This window comes from Rhynchophorus ferrugineus, unplaced genomic scaffold, assembly GCF_030347505.1.
Source record: "Rhynchophorus ferrugineus isolate W39M unplaced genomic scaffold, kcgeb_rfMv2 rfM2, whole genome shotgun sequence".
Taxonomy (NCBI): Eukaryota; Metazoa; Arthropoda; class Insecta; order Coleoptera; family Curculionidae; genus Rhynchophorus; species Rhynchophorus ferrugineus.
This window is the reverse complement of record NW_027472581.1, coordinates 61,965,160-61,986,350: the sequence shown is the minus strand read 5'-3', so window position 1 is coordinate 61,986,350 and position 21,191 is coordinate 61,965,160. Positions and strand designations below refer to the sequence as shown.

Here is a 21,191-nt window from a genome sequence, read left to right as displayed (position 1 = left end):
TAACGTTAAGAGTCGTTCTAATTTGCTTAACTCGTATTTCCAAACTTATGTTTTAGCATTTACTTTGTTTTTATACCTACTTATAACCGAAAAAAATCCACAAATAATATTTTATTCATTCGCATTTCGATATATTCGGAAGTGTTTTTAACGTCATTACATGCCTAAAAATATACATTATACATCTCAATTCTTAATAAATGAATGAATTGTTTTATGAGTTGATTATCAGATTATTGTTAATGGTTCTTCTTGATATGTGTCTAACTTGCAACTATTTGTTTTATTGGCATGTTTTTAATAAAAAAGGCTGAGCTATAAAACTTGAGTGCAACAGTTAATTTTTGAACAAATTAAATTCGGGGACCATCATTCAGAAAAAAGAATAGTTATTGTCAGCGTTACAGATACTTACAGATACTAACTGACAAATATAGTTCATTTAGATTTAGAACAGAGTTATCGGATCAAAGGTAAAAGCTATGAGCATTCAAATTATCACACGCCTTATGGCCTTAGTTATGTTGACTTAAATGGTATTGATCTATTGACGCTTGTTATAACGATATATATAGACCTGCGATTTTGAAATTATCTGGTGGGGTCAAATAATAAAACCTCGGTAGCCAATTCACTTCATCTTTGCGGGATATAATCGCACCTTCAACTCGTTCCTGTTCCAACTGTCAAGTTGTCCATCGCATCATCCGCTATGTGATAAGTAACGGGAACTATCTGCAGTTCACTTTTATATTGTTCTATTTGGGCCAAAAATAAAAACTAATGACTAAACCTGTCCAAAATATTTACCAAACAATAACATTTTGTGATACAGTGCTACAGTTCCACAACTAACAAATATTACAGGAATTTGTAATATTTGTTAGTTCAGGTTTCTATATTTTTTTTATTCCATTATTCTGAAAAAGGGAGAAAAATCAGTGTTCTCCATCTGCCGTCCATCTGACCTCGTAATCAAAAATTATTGGCCATTAACATTAAAAACATCATCCAACATGAACAGTTTGGATTTCAAACTAAAATCTCGTCAATCCAACAAGAATCAAGGTGAGCAGGCCAAATAAACCGTACTTTTCATTACGAAAACGTTATGGGGGCAGTCTCCTTGGCCCCCACTAGGCCCCTTGACTAATTATGGTCCAGTTTCTAAAGCACTCTAACCTGATCTTGTAAACCTGATACGTTCATACTTAGAAAACCGACCATTTCAAATCAATGTCGGTGGTTTATTTTCGACTAATAAGTTTGTCTAGTCCGAACATGTAGAGGGTCCTTATTTTGCCTTAGTAGCATTAAAGTTGAGTAAGTAAATTTATGTGAATGATGCTAACACATAAACCTCAAACTCCAAGAACAGCTAAATATAACAGTCAAATGGCCCAAGTTTTGGATTGCAGATTCCAAATCCACAATAAACAATAACGTTCCACGGTAAATGTTCCCTTAGCGAAGCCAATTTAATGATTAAAGAAGTTCTATTTCAGTGGCTATAAAAAGTTACATGTCTAGGATATAATATCGGCCGTTGTGTAAGATAGTCAAATCAAATTCGGCTAGTGACCGGGAGGGGTAACGACGTACCAAGAGCATTGGCCCTCTCCATTTTACTAAATTGTTTGTAAGTTTCCTCAATCCGGCTAAAATCAAAAGCTGTATTCTAGAATTACATCCTGAAGATGATTTTTCTCTCGTCATGGTATGTCAGAAATAACCAAGTACTACGAGAAATAGGGGTGAGGGATAAGTCTCTGAGTTTACAAACACAATAATCGAAAAGTGCCCAATTAATAATAAGTTAATTCAATCCATTCCGGCTCTGTTACAGTAATTTCATGTTGCATATGTTGCCCCAGTTATCTTATCAAAAAATTAACAAGCGCCCTTGACTCATCCTTTGGGTTTTATATCACAATCTCGACTTCAACCGGCAAACTCTACACTACTAACCCGTACACTAAGACTTAAAGCGTTACCATCTAGTGAATATTGTTTCAAATACGTCAATTATACTTCCAGTGCATTTAGTCGTTAAAGATGATTTTTTGGTCATAATTGGAGTACTTACATTTGGATGTTACTCAATCCTTGACTTATTTGGCATGGTCATGGTTATTTGGCATCAGTGACTGAATAACAAACAACAGGTTAGGACGGTGCCAAAACGATATGTTGAAAAAAGTTGCTTGAAAAACTTGAAAAACACAAAACTAATACTATAAAAGTTATATGAGATTTTATTTCGATTTATAGCAGCATAAATTTCAACGTTAAAATTAAGACAATATAAAATGAGAAGTTTGGAGATCTAAATTATAATAACTCAGACATCGGTTAAAGGCGAACTGTTTATTGTTATTTGTTGTAGAATTAGTTTTATTAAGACAGTAGGCGCTTAAGACAAAAGACCTTTATTATTGAACAAATTGTTGAATGAAACCGTAACGTTTTGAACATTATCTTAAACGAAAATACAAATATAATGAATCAAATCTAATCGTGTAAGACGTCCTGTCACACTGAGCCAACTTTATCTCTGTTGTTGTGAGTCGGTTTCAAATCTAAACCCCCAAATAAACCTCCTCCACCTTGGAAAAATAGTCGGCCAACCTCACGTTTCGTCAGTTCTATCGGCGGGTGGATATTTTTTAGTCGCCAACAAGACACGTCCAACTTAAACCGTCCTTAATCCCACTTTCCTTTAAAATTATTCGGAAGTCATTCGTCAGGACCGTTATTATTGCCGGTGTCTCCTTGCCAGATGTCGCGCCTATTAACACAATCCCAAAATCGCAGCGCACCATTAGGATTAACTGGGAAGATTAGACGGTGTTTACTATCGACTCTGTTCCGATTCCAAAGAAAATAGGCGGGGATGAAGAGGAATTAACGAGCGCCCGTCCTCACCATACATCGTCCTTTTTTTTTGTTTTATTAGTCATTTCGTGAGTGTGTTTACGCGGTCGTTAGACGGTTTATGCGACGATTGGTTGGGAGTTAACTTTTACGAGGCGACTTGTCTTTTGAAATAGAATTGGTGTAAAACATAAAGTGGACAAATTATCGTTACTTTTTTTAATGTAGTTAAATTTAGAATATTCTCATTTTATATGAACATTATTGTATTGTCAATGACGGGCAAAATATTTCTAACACTCAACAGTTGGATTACATATAGTCCTTCCAATAAAACAGCCAATGCACGTCATAGATGACGTCGAATATACTGGATATGTAAATATACAATTCGTTGTAAAATCAGAGAAGACTTTGTCTTTTCATTTTACCCTAGCTAAAGAGAAAGATTGTCCGATGAGTCGGAACATGTAATGGAATCTGTCTATAAAATTCGATTTGTGTTGGTGCTGATAGATACTGTTGTCAAATGTCTGGAAAATTCTTTAAAACATTAGTGGTAATTATTAGATGTTATAAAGCGGCAAACGTTGTAGTCAGATTTGATGCATTAACATTGCGACGTGCTGACGTCATAAATGTTGATGACGTTGATTGGTTAGACTAGATATCTATATATACATATATAGAGATTGTATATCTTATTGTATTTTAAATAAATAAGCATGAAAACATATTTCACATCTTAGCAGATACCAGACCACATCACAGATATATTTGGACAATAGCTTTATAATATATTTTATGATAATGTATTTGCGATGCGACAATGCTATCAAAGGATATCTGCTGTGACGCCTAAAATCGTGTTCAGTTGTTATGGAGTTTTTCTCGGGAACTTCACTGCTTAAATGATGTATGAAATATTTCTAATATTTCAAAATAGGTAAAAAGTGATTGATCCTCAAGGTCATCAAGAACTGTAGGAAACTTCAAGATTGTTAATCAGTATATAAGTGATATTTTATCTGTTCAGTGCAAAATCATTTCAGGGAATTAATTCAGTACACTATATTTTGCATCTACATCTTTAAAAGTTTTATAGCTTTATTTTAAAAATTCAAGTGATGTAAGAAATATAGATTCAAAATAAAGCAAATCAATTATTTTAAAAATTCAAGTGATGTAAGAAATATAGATTCAAAATAAAGCAAATCAAGTCAATCAAGAACGGAACACGAATTTCAAACTTAAGGGAACCTATTACTCACACATGTAACATGACCATACTAGTTATGCACATTATGTCCGAACTGTAGCAATTCGTTTATCGGTCGAAATATGTGGCTGTCGACTTATTTGTTGGTCCCAACTAACTATTAATTTAGTGAAAGGAATTTGCACGTAAACAGAAAAACTGATTGATTTTTACCTAGTTCATTACTGATTAGAATATATGTGGTAGACGGGAAGGTGGACAGGATATTAGGTTAGACGCTATGGAAGTGATACTGTTAAAACGGACAGCGAAAAAAGAGGAAGACGTTGCCGTGGCGGGTTTTTAAAGCCGGGAACCTCCTGGTACCAATTCGCCAACGTGGCCAACCTTTGAACTTACAGTCTGTGTAACTGAGATGGGTTAAAGAGTCGTCGCGGAACTTTTAACAAAACCCCAGAAGCTGATAATTTAATTCTTACACCTGTTGTCATTGTTGTTTAATTTAACCATTATCTCCAAATATAATATATCAGTAAAAATCGGCCAATAAATAGAAACGTATCACTCAAATCAAACATAATATATTAAAAATATATAACGGTAATATAAATGTCACATTAATCCTTGCCAATGCCTTAACCCTATCAATAAAATATTAATTAATATTTTTGGACAAATATCATCACTAACATTGTGCACATATCTAGATCCGCGAAACTATAACATGAACATATCATAGAAAATGTAATATAAAGGTAATATTTAAAAATAGTAAATCTAGTAGTATAAATAAAATATATTATCATAATTGCAAACTAATTTTAATCAGATATTATTTTCAAATAAAGCCATAGGGCAATAATAAGGGTTCTTGATTTCTGAGATGCGACAGTACACAGGCTGGCTAAGATCTGATAAACTCTAAAATGATTTCAATGTAGGTCACTAACTAGTTGATAAACTTCGCGATGAAATTATCGGATGAAACTCAACCAGATCATTGAAATCATAACATAAATATATTACAGAAAATTAAATTTAAAGATTATAGTTATATTAGAATATAAATGTTAAGAATTTTAAAAAATATTATGATATTGTATGATATTGTATGATATGTAATTAGATTGAATGAAAGTGCCATTTTATAGTATGGATTTTTTAATTAAATATTATTCAATCGTTCCTATATTATGTTCAAATAATTGTTAAGGGCTATTTGTAACCGACTTCAAAAAGGAGGAGGTTCTATATTCGGCTGTATACATTTTTAAATTGTATGTTCGCCGATTTATCTGTCAATTATCCACTGATTTTCAAATTTTTTTTTATTCGAAAGAGTTCACTTCCGAGGTGGTCCCATTGGACAAGTTTCAAATTTCAAGCCATGTATAATGTTTTTCAGATATTCTTTATCTAAAATAAGTACTTCAGTGTAAAAGGCAGTCAGTTTACTTTTTAATCACTAACCATATCATATGAGACGTCCATAGAAACATTAGGGGCAACTGTTTTTAAGGTGTGATCGTTGGAACGTTGAGCTCAGACGTGAAAGTTGCGGATTCGATTCCCAACAGGGCAGCAATTTTTTTCTTCTAGTTTAATTATATTTGTCAAATTACTCAGACTAGGTAGCGAACCCCAGGGTCTTTATATTGTTTCTTTATTCCAATTTTTCCTCATACGTGCTGTACTTTTACTTGGGCTATCCATTGTAATACTTAATAAAATAACTGCGTAATTTATTGAGTAAATATCTAACACTAAAAAGAAAAAATAAAATATTTTTAACAAAAAAAAATTTAACCGACTTCAAAAAAATAAATAAGGAACTCACTAAAAATAAAAAAATAAACAAACTTAAATTTTTAAACAAAAAAAAAACGTTTTAGTATAGAATATGTGCATAATAATCGTTGTAATGAATAAATAAAAAACTGATTTAACCTACCTACTACATTCTAGTACATATTTACAATTTAGCTTAATACCTACCTAATTCCATTTAGTTAATTACAATATAATTTTAACTACTACCAACTGATCATTTTGAAGTCGGAGCTGAGCCTAAATAATACAAATATAATAATATAATTTTGTGACAAGAAAAAATTAAATTACGAATCAACAAATCTAATTTCTTCTTTCTAATTTCTCAGACGGTACCGCTAACTTAGCATCTTACGAGAACTCCAATGATGGCATTGAAGGAATCCCAAAACATGTACCTGTGACTGATTACTTCGCATACTAAAGCTAATGTAACAAAATCGGCTGTTTTTTTGCATATAAGAAAATGGTAGTGAATATTGATAATTGCTACAACACCCAGGTAGAGGATGCTAAATATCTTGGCGTGCATCTAGACCAATGTCTAAACGAAACTAAAAATTACCCTTAGATAAAAAGATATTGTAATACGAATCAGTACATAAGCCTTTATAGTTCTACGGAGTCCAACTATGTACTACAACTTAGTATTTCAAAAAATCACTGTACTTCCTCACAAGCTAAATGTGAGTGACAACAGTGAAGTGCGTATAATAAAACGTTTACAACCACCTATCTGATCTGAGTAATCTACAGATATAGATATTAGAGTAATATTTAGAAAAATATATTTTACACAGAAGATTATTTACGGAAGCGATCTTTTACATGTTATGTTTATAACAATTATTAAAAGAAATATTTGTTGGGCCATTAAGGATAAAAGGGAAAAAAAGATGTACTATATTGTTTACTATACATGCGCTGTTACTTTCAGTAACAACTGTATACAGCGCTGTAATGACACGTAATGACTATAAAAATGTTCACGTATCGTTAAAATATGGCAGAAAGTTCACAAACAAGTAACACACCGTTCAACACAAGTTTAAACAAAAAAACAACGTTTATCGTAGAAAAAATAAAGCATTTATCTCGACGGTTATCCAAATAAAATTCGTAAAATTTAAACAAAGTTGTAAAACTTATCAGGACGCATGTCTAGGGCTGGCAACATCTCCTTTTACAATGTTAAATAAAAAAAAGCAAATAGTCAGTTATTTGAGGAAAAAAACGACGATTCCACAAATTCTTATTTGCTCACAGTCGTCGTAACGTAGATAGAACAATACCAATCCTCGTCAGTTCCATTTGCTCAACGCTCTGAACAAACACTTGTTTCCATTTTTAAATATATACGCATGAAATTATTGTTTTACTTATGTAATAAATTTTATTGCTATCTGTAATTGCAAAATAACAGGTTGGATTGAATAATGAGGTTCTTTTCAGAATTGACGTAGAGGAAAAATACTATATATATATCGTGACATTCATTTCAAACTAGCACGTTTGCATCAACAAACAAGTTTGTTCTCATATTTGCCTTGGCATCAAACTGAGAGTGTTTCTAGATATTTATTCAGCGTTTTCAAGTATATCTATTAAAATAAATCAAAAATAAAAACAAATTAATTTTAAGTAGACACTCGTTTCGGACACAATTAAAAGTCAATATTAATGATTCTTCTGATATGCGACAGTAAACAGAATGATTAAAATCGGATCATCTCTGAAATGATCTCCATATTTGTCTCTAGCTAGATTATTAACTCCTCATTTTAAGCGCATTGTAGAATTGAAATGTGGCATTCTAATTTAATGAGTATATACAATTTCTGAAATCATGCATTAGGTGCTTACATGCGCTCTAATCACTTATTCACTTTAAAAAAGCATTTATTGAGATAAATTATTAACATTTTTATAAAAACCGACATATTTTCCATTATTTCTAGTCTTTTCCTATTTTTCTGGCAATATGGCAAAATTGTGCCAATAGCACATGTGGCCTGGCCTTGCCACGAAAGAAGATGATTTATTACTCGCTATTTCTGGTATTTTTGCAATATTTTGATGTTTAATTTATGTATCGCACGTCGGTATAATTATAACAGCATTAACAGATTTTAGCAACTTACAGTATACTAAACCTTATGTCACCAAGATTTTAATATTATTAATAATTCGGTTCTGTGGCGATTTGGATGGTATTCTTGCTAGCTTTATGCGTTGAAGATAAATCGCTGCAATATGCTCTCAATAAACCGAAGTATAATATTCATGGTTGTAAAGTTTGGTGGTGCATATAGTCGGATCAGCAAGGTGCAATAAGTTACGAATATTGACATATTGACTAATAATAATGATTGAATAATAGAAATAATAGAAATAAGGACAAAATTAGTAATTCAGAAGCACTACATTCAAGCTGGTGTACTGGGTCCGATATTTTGTCTCATATATACAGAAGATCTACCTAACACAAAAGGCACTACTGTGGCAACATATTCTGACGACATGGGCATCTTAGCACTACACGACTATCTATTACATCATCAAAGAACCTCCACACACATGTTTCAAGCAAATGAAATAAAATCTATCCATGAAACATTTACGCGCAGAAAGCATGACCGCGAGAGAATATCAATAACTATCAAATTTCTCAAGACCAGATCATTTTCATCTGCCCGATGCCTAACATGGAAGAAAGACATACTTTCTATACGAAAGCAACTTGTACTTAAACCATATCAGATGTATTGGCTTATCAGGCATAAATCGGAGTTATCACTAGATAACAAGGTATTACGAATCAATATTTAAGCCTATATGGTCATATGGAATTCAACTATGGGGTACTATACGGCTAGCCACTCTAATAGAGCTATCATACAATGATTCCAAAACAAAGTGTTGCATGCCACTGTGGATGCTCCGTACTATATTTCTAATACTCGTAAAGTGATACAACGCGAAATCCCTCTAGAACCCATAACGAATTTGTGTTAAGTATCTGAAAAGATTGTTAGCGCTCGTTAATCAGCTAAATGTGCGACGTCACAGGGACACAGACGGAGCAGTCTAAAACGTTTAACACTATTGAATCTGGTTATAGGACACATATATACTTTAAAATAACATTTAAAATAGGACTAACTAGTTTATATATAATTTTACACATGAGATAACTTAACGAAACGATTTTCTATATGTATATATTATAATTATATAAGAAATGCTTATGGCTCACTGGGTAGAGTGTTGAACCATTAAGAGTAGTAAATAGAAACACTACCTTAAAATTCCTTTAAAATTCCATCTATAGATATTTTGGTATAAATTTGTATAACCAATTCGATTAATGTATTCAAAGACATAGATAGACATTTTTGAAACAAACTATATTTTAATCGTAATTTAACTGACAACTAACTGATACATTATAAAAAATCGAATAATTATGACAAAAAGGAAAAACATCTTGTGTTATTATATTCGGTAGATAAATGTCCGTTTTAAATATCGATCTATTACAATTTTACAGACATTAGAAAATGCCGCTGACAAGTCATATCTTGATCGATCGATCGATCGGCTATTTTATCCTGCCGACTCTCGGGCAAGCAATGTTTGTTTAATTAAAAAATATTGCACACACTACAAACACCTATCGACAATTACCTGATTGTTTACCTAACTAAATTCTACGATTTTATAACACTTGAAATTTTTTCTTGAAATATGTTTATATTCAATTTCATATTTTTGAATATCAATATTTTTTAAATATATTTGGTATTAATACTATTCATAGTATGTTAATTCTTCAATATATACTTTAAATAATATAATGCTTCATTAACCAAGGACTTGATAAACCGGCAGTACAAGATGGATTTTACAGGTCAAATCCACAATTACCTGCTACCTAATCACTATCCAACAATCGATCAAGTACATAGGGTAACAGTGGTTGTTGAAAAGGCATTCGAAGAAAATAAATACTGAGCAAATTGCTACTGCGGAATTACTGTCGACTGCTGTCGATCTTTTTGAAAGAAAATTGCGAGTCTCGTAAGGGACATTCCTATTTCGGCTACAGTTTTACAAGATAGTCACTTATTAATCACTTAATAGTCACATCTACTCTATACTGCTGATATCCCAAAAACAAAAGAAACAACACTTGGAACATTTACCGAGGGCACGGTTACAATGACAAAAGATGCATCTGTGTCTAAGGCTGTAGAAAAAGAACAAGTAGCAGCCAACAAGACCTAAAAATGCACTAGATAGTGGAAAATACAGCTTAATAGCTCCAAATCTGTCCATGTTGATTTTGTGTTGCGCCGAAATGACAAAAACCTCATAATATCACTTGGCCGAAGCCCGATTGCCCAAGCAGAAAAAGCTAAATACCTCGGAATATATCTCGATTGTTATAAAAATCAAGCAACTGTACTGGTTAGTTTGAAGATATTCTCAAATTGCTTTCAAATTTAAAAGTTTGATTTATTAGTCAATCATAAAGCTAATTTGGACCTATGGGGTGCAAATATAGGGTTGCACTAAAATATAGAAAATAATTAACCGATTAATTAATTATTAGGTAACTAAATCACAGCAACGTGGAAGCAATACAGCTCTTGGATAACACGAACTAGTTTAGTGTATTCTTAACTTTAACTTAAGTAGATGTATTAATCCCGTAGTCGCCTTGCTTGTATATTAATGCAGGTGTACTAGAACATTAGTAATAACTTAATTAGTAAATTAAGATTATACAAATGATATATAATGCAATTAATTTTTTAATATTAGACATACTGCTACTTTTAAGAACTTAACATTAAACCTAATGAAATTGTTTCATCTGTATTACTCCTCGCATTGTTCATTGCATATTTAAAATATATTCTAAATATCATTTTTAATAAAATCTGAAATGACAATGAAAGAGCCTCTGAAATCAAGGTATGGATTATCAAGATATTTTACCAATACTTCCTTACTTAATTAAATAGTAACCACTTGTTTTGATTTAGAAAATTTGTGTTTGATTTGTTAGTAGACCTAATTCTTATCATTAATTATAGAATGATTTAAAAACTCTAAATTGGGTTTTTGATTTTCTTAAACCAAAAATGTTAGATATAAAGCTAACCCTTAAATATCGTTCATAGTGGTATAAGCTTACAGCTGTAGCAGCAAAACAGTATCTGTTGCTTAAAAAACGATGCTATAAATTAGTTAATATAATTTTGTACATAGTTAACAACATAGTCTGTCATTAGTCAACCTTCAAGCATTGGTATCAAGTTTTTCTTTTCGTTTGTTCGAATTTTGTCCCGAGTAAGTACTGAAATATAGAATGTGTATGAAGACACGAAATTGAACGCTCAGTGTAAACTAAATTATTATGGGAGATAGCAAATAACAATTATTCGTAGCTTGTAAAATACATAAAAATCGATGCAAATACTTAAGTATACAACTCTACACCCAGACCTTGTTTTTTCGATTACCATTTCCTCTGGTCGAATAGAGTGAGCCATGATTTGGTCAAGGAACATTTCATAATTTACGAAGAAGAAAATCCATTTTTCGAACCATCAAAAAGACAATGAATGTTTTATTGTTTTAATGTTACATGAATATTAAGAATATTTGTAGATACTTTGGAGTAATGTGTAATTACTATTACACATATAATATATATAAATATATATATATATATATATATATATATATATATATATATATATATATATATATATATATATATGTATACTTTACTTCATATCTACTATCTCTGACTTGGCTAATTATTCAGCTATTTTAAAAACAATGATTATTAATATTGAAATTGATCATTATTGAAACTTCATATTAAGAGTCATATATGATATCATCATTGCATGGATTTAAATTTTTGGTTAAAAAATAATAGCCATTAAACAGGAATATAAAAATAAATAATATGTAATAAAATTTAAGTAATTCGTGAGAAATAATGTATCATTTAAGTTACTTGTTTTAAGAAATATAGCAGTAAACGACCAAATGACCATAACAGACATATAGACGACCCTAAGACCTGAAATAACAACATTAAATCAAAACCGATCAAGTTCTGATTGAAGCAGGTCGCTGAAAAATAAACAAGTTGTGTTTATTCAACCAATTTGCTTGCAATAAATCGTTCCAGAGTCCGCCCATTCTAATTGCCGTTAAGTGGGTGTTAACTAGTCGTTTTTTCCTTCTTTCTGACGGTAGCAAACATATGTTCCAAATTGTATCTCGACTATATTGGGCGTGCTGGCATTTCGGCTTCGGCGTGATTTATAACAGTCGCAGATTCTTTTAGCTAACAGACCTCGGTCTATTTTGGTACAACATTTAAAATATAGCTATAATTTACAATTTAAATTATATAATTATTAGCATAGTTCTCCATAAATTAAGATGTGGAGCTGTACATCAAAATTTGATTTTAAATAGTTTAGATAGAAAACAGTTATTACTAAAATGAAGGGGCATTGAAAATTGAAATTATATCATGAGTTTATGTTTCCATTTAATATTTTTCAACAAAGAGTATGTTAAATCTTGATGTAAATAAGTGTTAAACAACTAACAAATGTCAAATCTAATGGTTTTGATGTTTATTTATATAAAATAAAAGCTTGCTATTCACTATTATTGTGTTTACATTTTTCGCATTCATTACTTTTATTGTTTGTTTTTAAAAAATCAATAACCAAGGTCCATCAAACACTTTGAGAAATGTATCTTCTCCGCCATACTCCATTGTCGATTTTGGTTTCAACAATTTGAAGATGCTAATATTGATGTTAAAGAGTTCGAAAACAATGTATTCGTAGATTTAGTGGAAAAAAACTTGACTCAGACAGCAGCAGTTTATGAATAAACGACTTTCAACTGTTTACATGTGAAGGGAAAAGAAAAGAAAATCATTACTATAAGAATTGATTGAAAAAGCGTCCTTTGCGGTTTTATTACTTGCAGGACAAAAAGTAAGTTTTCTGTGCTGTATCTACACTGGTATTTAAAGTCATCGCCAAGTGCAAAAAGTCATCCCAGGATTAACCCAGGAGCGCCGTTCACAAAGAAAAGCAGAATATTCACAACCATAACGTTTTAATTCCCATTTGGTGGGATCAGCAAGCTGCAGTGTAGTGCACGAGCCGCTAAAACCGAATGAAACGGTTATTGCAGACATTTGTTGACGTCAAATTAGCAAACTGAATTCTGTGTGACAATATTTATAAGCCATAAGTCCAAGGCCATAAGTTAGAAGAGTTTCGAACGATATACTGTTTGCGGCTTAGAGTTCTTACGTAGGCAAAGCGACTTCTAATTATCGGTATCGGTCTAATTCGGACACGATATAGCCATGGTGCCAGAATGATGGGAAAAGCTATTGAAAATTAATTGATATTATGATTAATATATTTTACCATTTCTTCTTACCAATAGTAATACCTGTTTGAACTGGAAAAATGGTCAGAATGCATATATGTCATTACTAAACAATAATGTTATTAAGATTCAGATTATATTTTGTAATCAGACGTTTACATTACCTTTTCACTATATATAGTACAATAATATACCCGAAAGATAATCAACTTTAGACCAGGGGCCATTTAGATATAGGCATATATATGAGAAAATCAATTGATAACAATGAGCGATCATTTCAGTAATTTGAAAAATTAATTGTCGAGGCCTAAATAGATTTAATTTTTCTCAATCGTTGAACATACAGCTGTAGGTTAATGATTTTATTTCGAAAATTTCGCTTTTTATGCTTTTTATACTTTTTTAATATGCTATGAACATTTTCATGCATCATATATTAATAAATTATCCGGGTAAATTATTTTATTTTCAATAATTACCAATATCGCTTTAATATATTATTTAAAATTTAAATGCGATAAGATCGATAATCAGGAAATAAATAGGTCCAATCTTCAAAATGATGATACATTATCGATTTCTGGTAATTCCAAATTGACGTCTCGATCTATAATTAACAAACTGATGTCATCATAACGCTAAATCAAATAACAATAAAAAAGTACAATGTCAATTTGTCGGTATTTTTTAAAAATGTATTTGATTAGTTTAAAGTAGATTGAGTGAAAGTATTTTTAACACAATGTTTTACAAGCTTGGAATATTAAATGCTTTAGATTAGAGATGTGTTTTAGTTAATTGTAGCATATTATAGATTTAATAAGTCTATTTGACATACGGATGGTCAAGTTTTTAATACATTTTTAATTGAATGCTTTATCTTTATCTAAAAATAGGACACCTTTGAATATCAATAGTCTATTCGTAAGCTGAGTAGTAAAGGTAGTAGCAGTAAATCAATTTTTCATCTATTGTTATAGACCGGTATATGATATCTTTTTTTATCACTTGAAAAACTTTAAATAGCGCTTTATATCGTCGTGGATTTTGCGGCATTTACTGTAAATGTTACATTCTCATAATTTTTCAGCAAAAATGCAAACACGCTACCTCATTCAACTTTGTTACGGTTTTACAAGGTCATTTTCTGGGTTTTTTTATCTTCCGAAATATCTGACGAACTTGGCCCATTAGGGCGCTGAGCATCATCGGCATTTGAAGACTTTTTAATTCACCATACTAGTAAACAATAATAACGATAGCGATTATAATATGTAAACTAACGAATCTCGTGATCTTTTGAAAGTTATTCAGCTAGACTAGGATTAAAATAATATATATTTTATACTAAGTATACAACTGTTATATTTAATATTAGTTTATATGGATTTGGAGTCTATTTAGTCAAAAACAATTTACAGTAATATTTGACATCAATCGAGCTAGTTTAGGTAATATACGAAACACCCATTAAGGTTTTCAGAAAAGAAGTAAATGATAGTAATTTTCCTAATTTAACAAATTAGAACAGATGGTAACGTTTAGTTATTTGTAAAAGCTTGTCTCATTATCAAAAACGGTGGTCGCTTTACATCGAATGATATGTTTGGCAATAATATGATAAACAATTTATTTTTATAAACATATATGTATAACCAAATATGGAATATGAAATCAACAATAACCAAATCTTTACTTATGCCACAAAAGTTTTTTAAACAAAATGCTTTTTAGAAAATCATGAGCAATAAATATTCATTAGAAATGTTAATCAGAAATTTAAAAAATCGGTTAAGTTTGCCTTTTATTCCAAATTACTTCGAAATAACAATCTCATATTATTATTATTACTACTCTTACCTTTGACATTTTGAGGTTTCTCAATTTGAGATTAATTTTGTATGAATTCTAGAAAGTTGGTAAAAAGTAATTATTTCAAGCGGGTATTACTTTGTTGAATTTAAGAGAAATTCGAACTAAAGTTTATCGGCCTGCTTTCGGGTATCTTTAATTTATGGTGAAATTTTTACCCGCTAATTATAGCATACTCTAGCTACATATATTTTTCAATAATATCTTAAAATTCGATACAAATTAATTTCAACTTTTTGCCTATTGCTATTAATACATTAGCATAGCTTTATTTTAGGTAAATAAAAGTTCGTTTTTGTTTTCGTTAACTTTAACTAAAGGCCGATTATGTTCGAAAAGTTTTTTAATAGACTGAATTTAGAGGATATGTCGTAATATATAAGCTAAATTTTTTATAAGAACATCTTGGACTGTTAGGACGCAATGTATTTACATTAAAGTCACGTTCAGGGGTTTTATTTTAAGATATTTTTTAAATGTCGTTTTTCTTCGTCGTTCTTTTAAAAACAGTTTCCGAGTACATGTGGTAGTTGTTGCTGTTGTATTATGTTATTAATATTTAATTGAAAATTGATTTCACTTAAGTTAAAATTTTTTTTGGTCGTATTTTGAATAATTTTTATACATTCTTATAGATATCGTTTTCATTGTTCAATATTTGAACTAAATTTTAAGAAAAACAAGTGTTTTATTACTAAAACAACACAAACGTTAATTATGTAATATATAAACTCATAATTTAATGATTTTATAAGCAGGGTTTGGAATATAAATCCTTAATAATCCTGTATTTATCTATAAATCCAATTTTATCCCTTAAACTAACCGTTTCTAGCTTACTGAAGTTATTTGCTGAAATATTTTTAATGGTTGAACATGACTTTATCTATCAATAGTTTTAGTAGGGAAAGACAGTAAATCAATGAAACCATTAAATGTTTTTATGATGGTGTATCTGTCCAAAATAGTGAACGATTTATTGTAGAATAATTATTGTTGTCAAGGCAAAACGCAACTTTCCATTTTGTCCACAGTGTGGGCTGAAACTGGTGACTTTCGAGATGCTCATTCCACCGGTTCCATGACGCCTTCTAGTTCCACGCCCATGGACCATCCGCAATTGCCTTTCCCTGCTACTGTTAGAAGTCGAACACGCGATCGAAAAGGTAATAATTATATAATTTTTGCATTTGTGTTTGATGGGGTAGTAAGAAGTAAACAATCAAATAATTGTTTATAAAAATCATTGTGTGTAATTAAAATTAATTGAAACAGCGACCCAGATCATCCATTTTTGTCTTTTAGCGAAAAGTTAAGAAAAAACTGGTAAGACAATATCAAAAAATGAAAAATGATGAATAAGATATTTTTACTGCTTTACTATTCTACTATTCTACTACTATTTATAACTTCTACTGACACGTAGCATTTAACTATAAGGTTAATTTAATAATTCATTGGTGAGCATTCCTTAATTTTTTAAGCTACTGGTGCTTTGTAACTAGTTGATATTAATTTTAAAGTGATAATAATGAAGGGATTAGTTTAGAAGAAATATTTTAGATTTCAGTTTTTTTTATGTCAGATTTCTTATTTCGTTTTTTATGGTCTATTAATTGAATCTAAGCGCTATATAATGACGAAATAATTAGTGATTTATAACTTAACTATAATTAACCTTAACCTTATAAAATTTTATTAAAAAACCATTCTTATATTTAATTCATATTTAATTACGAAATACAAAGAACGAACATATAGTTGTAAAATTGAAATTATTTATAGTATAACTTCAATAACTTTATTGCAAAGATTGTTATAATATATTTATCGAAATTGAATTTGTGGATCCCATTATTGTAGTCCTGAACAAAATTTAATGGTTTTAATATTATAATTTTTGTTATATTAGTGTATTAGATCTGTATTTTAGATAATTTGTGTAACAAATTTCACAAAAATACTGATTAATAATATGGAAGGGAAATATAATTCGGTGATGAAATTGTTCATAATCAAGTATTGCAGATAATTTGGGTAATTCTAGGAGACCAATTTGTTTGCAGAATCCTTTTGAACAGTTGGTTTCTGGAAAAATATATTATTTTTGTTTAATTGGCGGAAATAAACTGTCATTAAATTTGTAGTTAAACTTTATTTGAAGGAGCATGTTTTTAATTTTTGTGAATTACGAATGTTTTGTTTAGGTTCGTTAAAGAATTATTTAAAAAAATTTGAATTATGAATGTTGAGTGAACATAATTTCTGTGATAAATTATAACAGTATTTCTCAATCTGGAATTATCGGTTATTTGTTTTTTGAAACTATGTCTGTGATGAAAAAACTTGCCGTCGTTACCTTCTACTGCTAATGTTCGATGTTAACGTATCGGGGAGATTTCTTTGATGAAACTTCTAAATGGCTATTTAAAAGTAAACTACGCACCAAATACTTATATAGATATCATTATCAGTAATTATTAATTTTTTTTTTTTTTTTTTTTTTATGATTATATACATTGTTACTAGTCGTTGCCGACTAACCTACAATTTGTCCTTATAATAGCTTAAATCTAGGTATATATCTAATAGGACTCATCAGTCCTACATAGTATCTAACATAATAATAATTGTTTTAACACTTTGAGTTTTTTCTAATGCACCTCACTGCACTACACTACAACACACTACACAAGTTCAAATGGTTTGGTCCTTTTGAGTCTGCGTCCGGTTTTGGTGTTGTCCAAGAGTTGTAATACTTCGAAATTAACATGAGAGTGAAGTCTCTCCTCATGTCTCTTTGCAATTCTTTTAATTTCTTGATTGACAGTCGGTATCTGAAGATCTCGATGTAAATAAATGGTCCGGTAATATCTGGGTGCACCTACGATGCTTCTTAGGACTTTGTTCTGGAAAACTTGTATTAGATTTATGTTGCTTTTTGCGGAACATCCCCATAATTGTATTCCGTATGTCCATATAGGTTTTAATATTTGTTTATATAGAAGTAATTTATTATGTATAGTTAATTGAGATTTTCTTCCAATTAGCCAATACATTTTTCTATATTTTAACTCAAGTTCTTTTCTTTTCTTTTTGACATGTTCCTTCCACCGTAGTTTTGCATCAAGTGTCATTCCGAGATACTTAGCATTATTGCTGTATGGTATGACAGTGTGGTTTATGGTCAATGGTGTAAGCGCGGCCTGTTTATAGGTGAATTGAACATGCACAGATTTGTTTTGGTTAATTTGTATTTTCCAGATTTGGGTCCATTTATTTATAGCGTCAGTAGCCTGTTGTAGGTTTCGGGTTGCTTCTTCGCTATTGTTTCCGACAGCAAGAATAGCAGTATCATCAGCAAATGTAGCCATTGTAATGTTTTCGATTTGTGGTATATCACATGTATAAAGTAGGTACAGAATTGGCCCCAGTACACTTCCTTGTGGTACACCTGCTTTAGCTTCTTTTATTGTAGAGTAAGCTTCCTCTTGTTTCACTCTAAACATTCTGGCTGTGATGTAAGATTTTAATAGTTCGGTGTGTTGCTTCGGTAATATTTTCTGTAGCTTATGGACGAGGCCTTTGTGCCATACCTTGTCGAAAGCTTGTGCTACATCTAAGAATACAGCTGAGCATACTTTATTATCTTCATAGGCTTTTTCAATAACATCTGTTATTCTATGCACTTGATCAATCGTTGAATGTTTGGTAATAAACCCAAACTGGTGTGTTGGTATTAGGTTTTTTCTCTCTATAATTGGTTTTAATCTTTTCAAGAGGAGCTTTTCAAATACCTTAGCTATCATCGGTAACAGTGAGATAGGTCGATAAGCTTTTATATCATTTGGTGATTTTCCAGGTTTTGGAACCATTATTATTTCAGCCATTTTCCAAACGTCTGGGACATATTTCAGTCGAAATGCTGCATTGATTAAGTTAGTGAGCTTTATAATACCCTTTCTTGGCAGATTGTGCAGCAATTGCCCTGTTATTAAATCATAGCCTGGTGATTTATTTGGCTTGATGTTAGTTTTAATAACGTTGGTGACTTCTTTCGGAGTTGTTAATTGAATTGTCGAATTTTCGCCGTCTATGTCCGGTAAAGTATGTTCAATTTCACTTTCGTTTGGTTTGAAAGTTTTCTCTAAATGGTCAGCGAATGCTTCTGCTTTCTCCAGGTTGCTGCGTGCCCAACTTCCATGCATGTTTCTTATCGGAGGACTATGTAGACAGGATCGTTTTAGGTATTTAGTGGCTTTCCAGAGCGAATAGTCTGTGTTCTTGTCGTCTGTTAAATTTCGTAGATAGTTATTTATGGAATTGTTTTTAATTTCCAAAATTTCCCTCTTCAACCTTTGTGTTATGTTGTTTAAGATATTCTTATTTTCAGGTGTTCTATTTTGCTGCCATTTTTTCCGTAGTTTTCGTTTTTCAGCTACCATTTCCTTGATTTCTTTCGGGTAATTTATTCCTTTGGTTGAAGTTTTAATTTCTGGAGTGTTATTCCAAGCAGCCTGTTGGATGTCTGCAACGAATTTTTCGGTTTCATAATTTAATTGGTCTTCTGTCTTAAGGGGAACATTTAGTTGAATTCGATTGTTTATTTCTTCAACAAATCCTTCCCAGTCTGTCCTCTTGTTGGTTAATGTTGGATTTTGTTGTTTTCTTATAATGTTTTCACTCAGCGTCAAAATCACAGGTGTGTGATCTGAACTTAAGTCAAAATTTTCTTCAACTTCCATGTAGTTAGTGGTTATGTTTCTAGCTATAAAGAAGTCTAACAGGTCTGGAGTTTTCTCTGGATCGGTAGGCCAATAAGTAGGTTTTCCTGTCGACATGTAACTGCACCCTAGCTCAGCAGCTGCTTTATGTAATTCATTACCTTTAGTTGTCGTCATTCTAGATCCCCATCTTGTATTTTTAGCATTGAAATCACCACCGATTATAAATTTTTCTCCTAGGTTGTTTAGAACATTCAAGTAATTTTCTTTTTTTTGGTTGTATCTTGGAGGGCTATATATGGAAGCTAATGTAACCCTGTATTTGCTAGATATAACAGTTACTGCCGTTACCTGATTTTCTGCTAAACTGAGTCCGGGTTCTTGATGATGGCATATATTATTTTTTATTATTATTGCACTTCCTCCTCTTGCTGTGTTAGCTGGATGAATGGTGTGGTAAAAGTAATATCCTCTAAATTTAATAAAGGATTCCTTTGTCAAATGGGTTTCAGATATTAAGCAAATATCTATTTTTTGCAATTCTAGGAATACTTGTAGGTCAGCGTGATGTTTCTGAATCCCATTAGCATTCCAAATTGCGATGCGGATGTCTTTACTTGCCATTTTTAGTTCTTGAGGCCACCGCCCTATTGTTTTCGAGTTTAAGTAATCTTTCAGAAAACGATTCAATAATCTTTTCCTGGTTGTCCAGCTTTGCTATAAGTTTCAATAGCAGTTCGTTGGTTGTAACGTCTTCTTTTTTTGTTTCTTTTTGAGCGGTTTGGTTTATGCTTTGAGCATAGGTCATTTCATCGTTGACTTCGTTGTACATTTTTGGTTGTTTATTTTGAGTCACTGTTTTTTGCTCTTTAGCCTGACTGATTTTATTTCTTCTCTCTTGGAATGTTTTCGCAACTACGCATCCTCTGTAGCTTGCTGGATGCGCTTCATTGCAATTCGCACATTTCGCTTTTGTTCCTTTGGGTTTTTTGCATTCTCCCGTGATGTGTTTTCCTGAGCATTTTACGCACCTTGGTTCCCTTTTACAGAATTTTTGTGTGTGTCCATGTAATTGGCATCTCTTGCACTGTGGCACAAGATTTGCCTTTCTAAGAGGTTCTATTTTTACTTCGACTCCTAGAATTTGTTTAATTTCATAAATTGCTTTTATGTCCGTGTTATGTTGGAATGATAACATAAACAGTGGTAAAGGCTTCTTC

At 31.3% G+C, this 21,191-nt stretch overlaps 1 protein-coding gene across 4 annotated transcripts in view; it reads left to right on the top strand.

Annotated features, from left to right (window-relative positions):
• Window positions 1–21,191, top strand: part of Ptx1 (pituitary homeobox homolog Ptx1) — an 86,760-nt gene that overhangs the window by 28,982 nt on the left and 36,587 nt on the right. For 3 of the 4 annotated variants that reach the window (XM_076394250.1, XM_076394253.1, XM_076394251.1), the window contains exon 3: window positions 16,282–16,413. The exons of the other annotated variant lie outside the window; for it this stretch is intronic. In XM_076394250.1, the coding sequence (XP_076250365.1) occupies window positions 16,282–16,413 (132 nt within the window). The remainder of the gene's footprint in view (window positions 1–16,281; window positions 16,414–21,191) is intronic. 4 annotated transcript variants of the gene reach the window in all.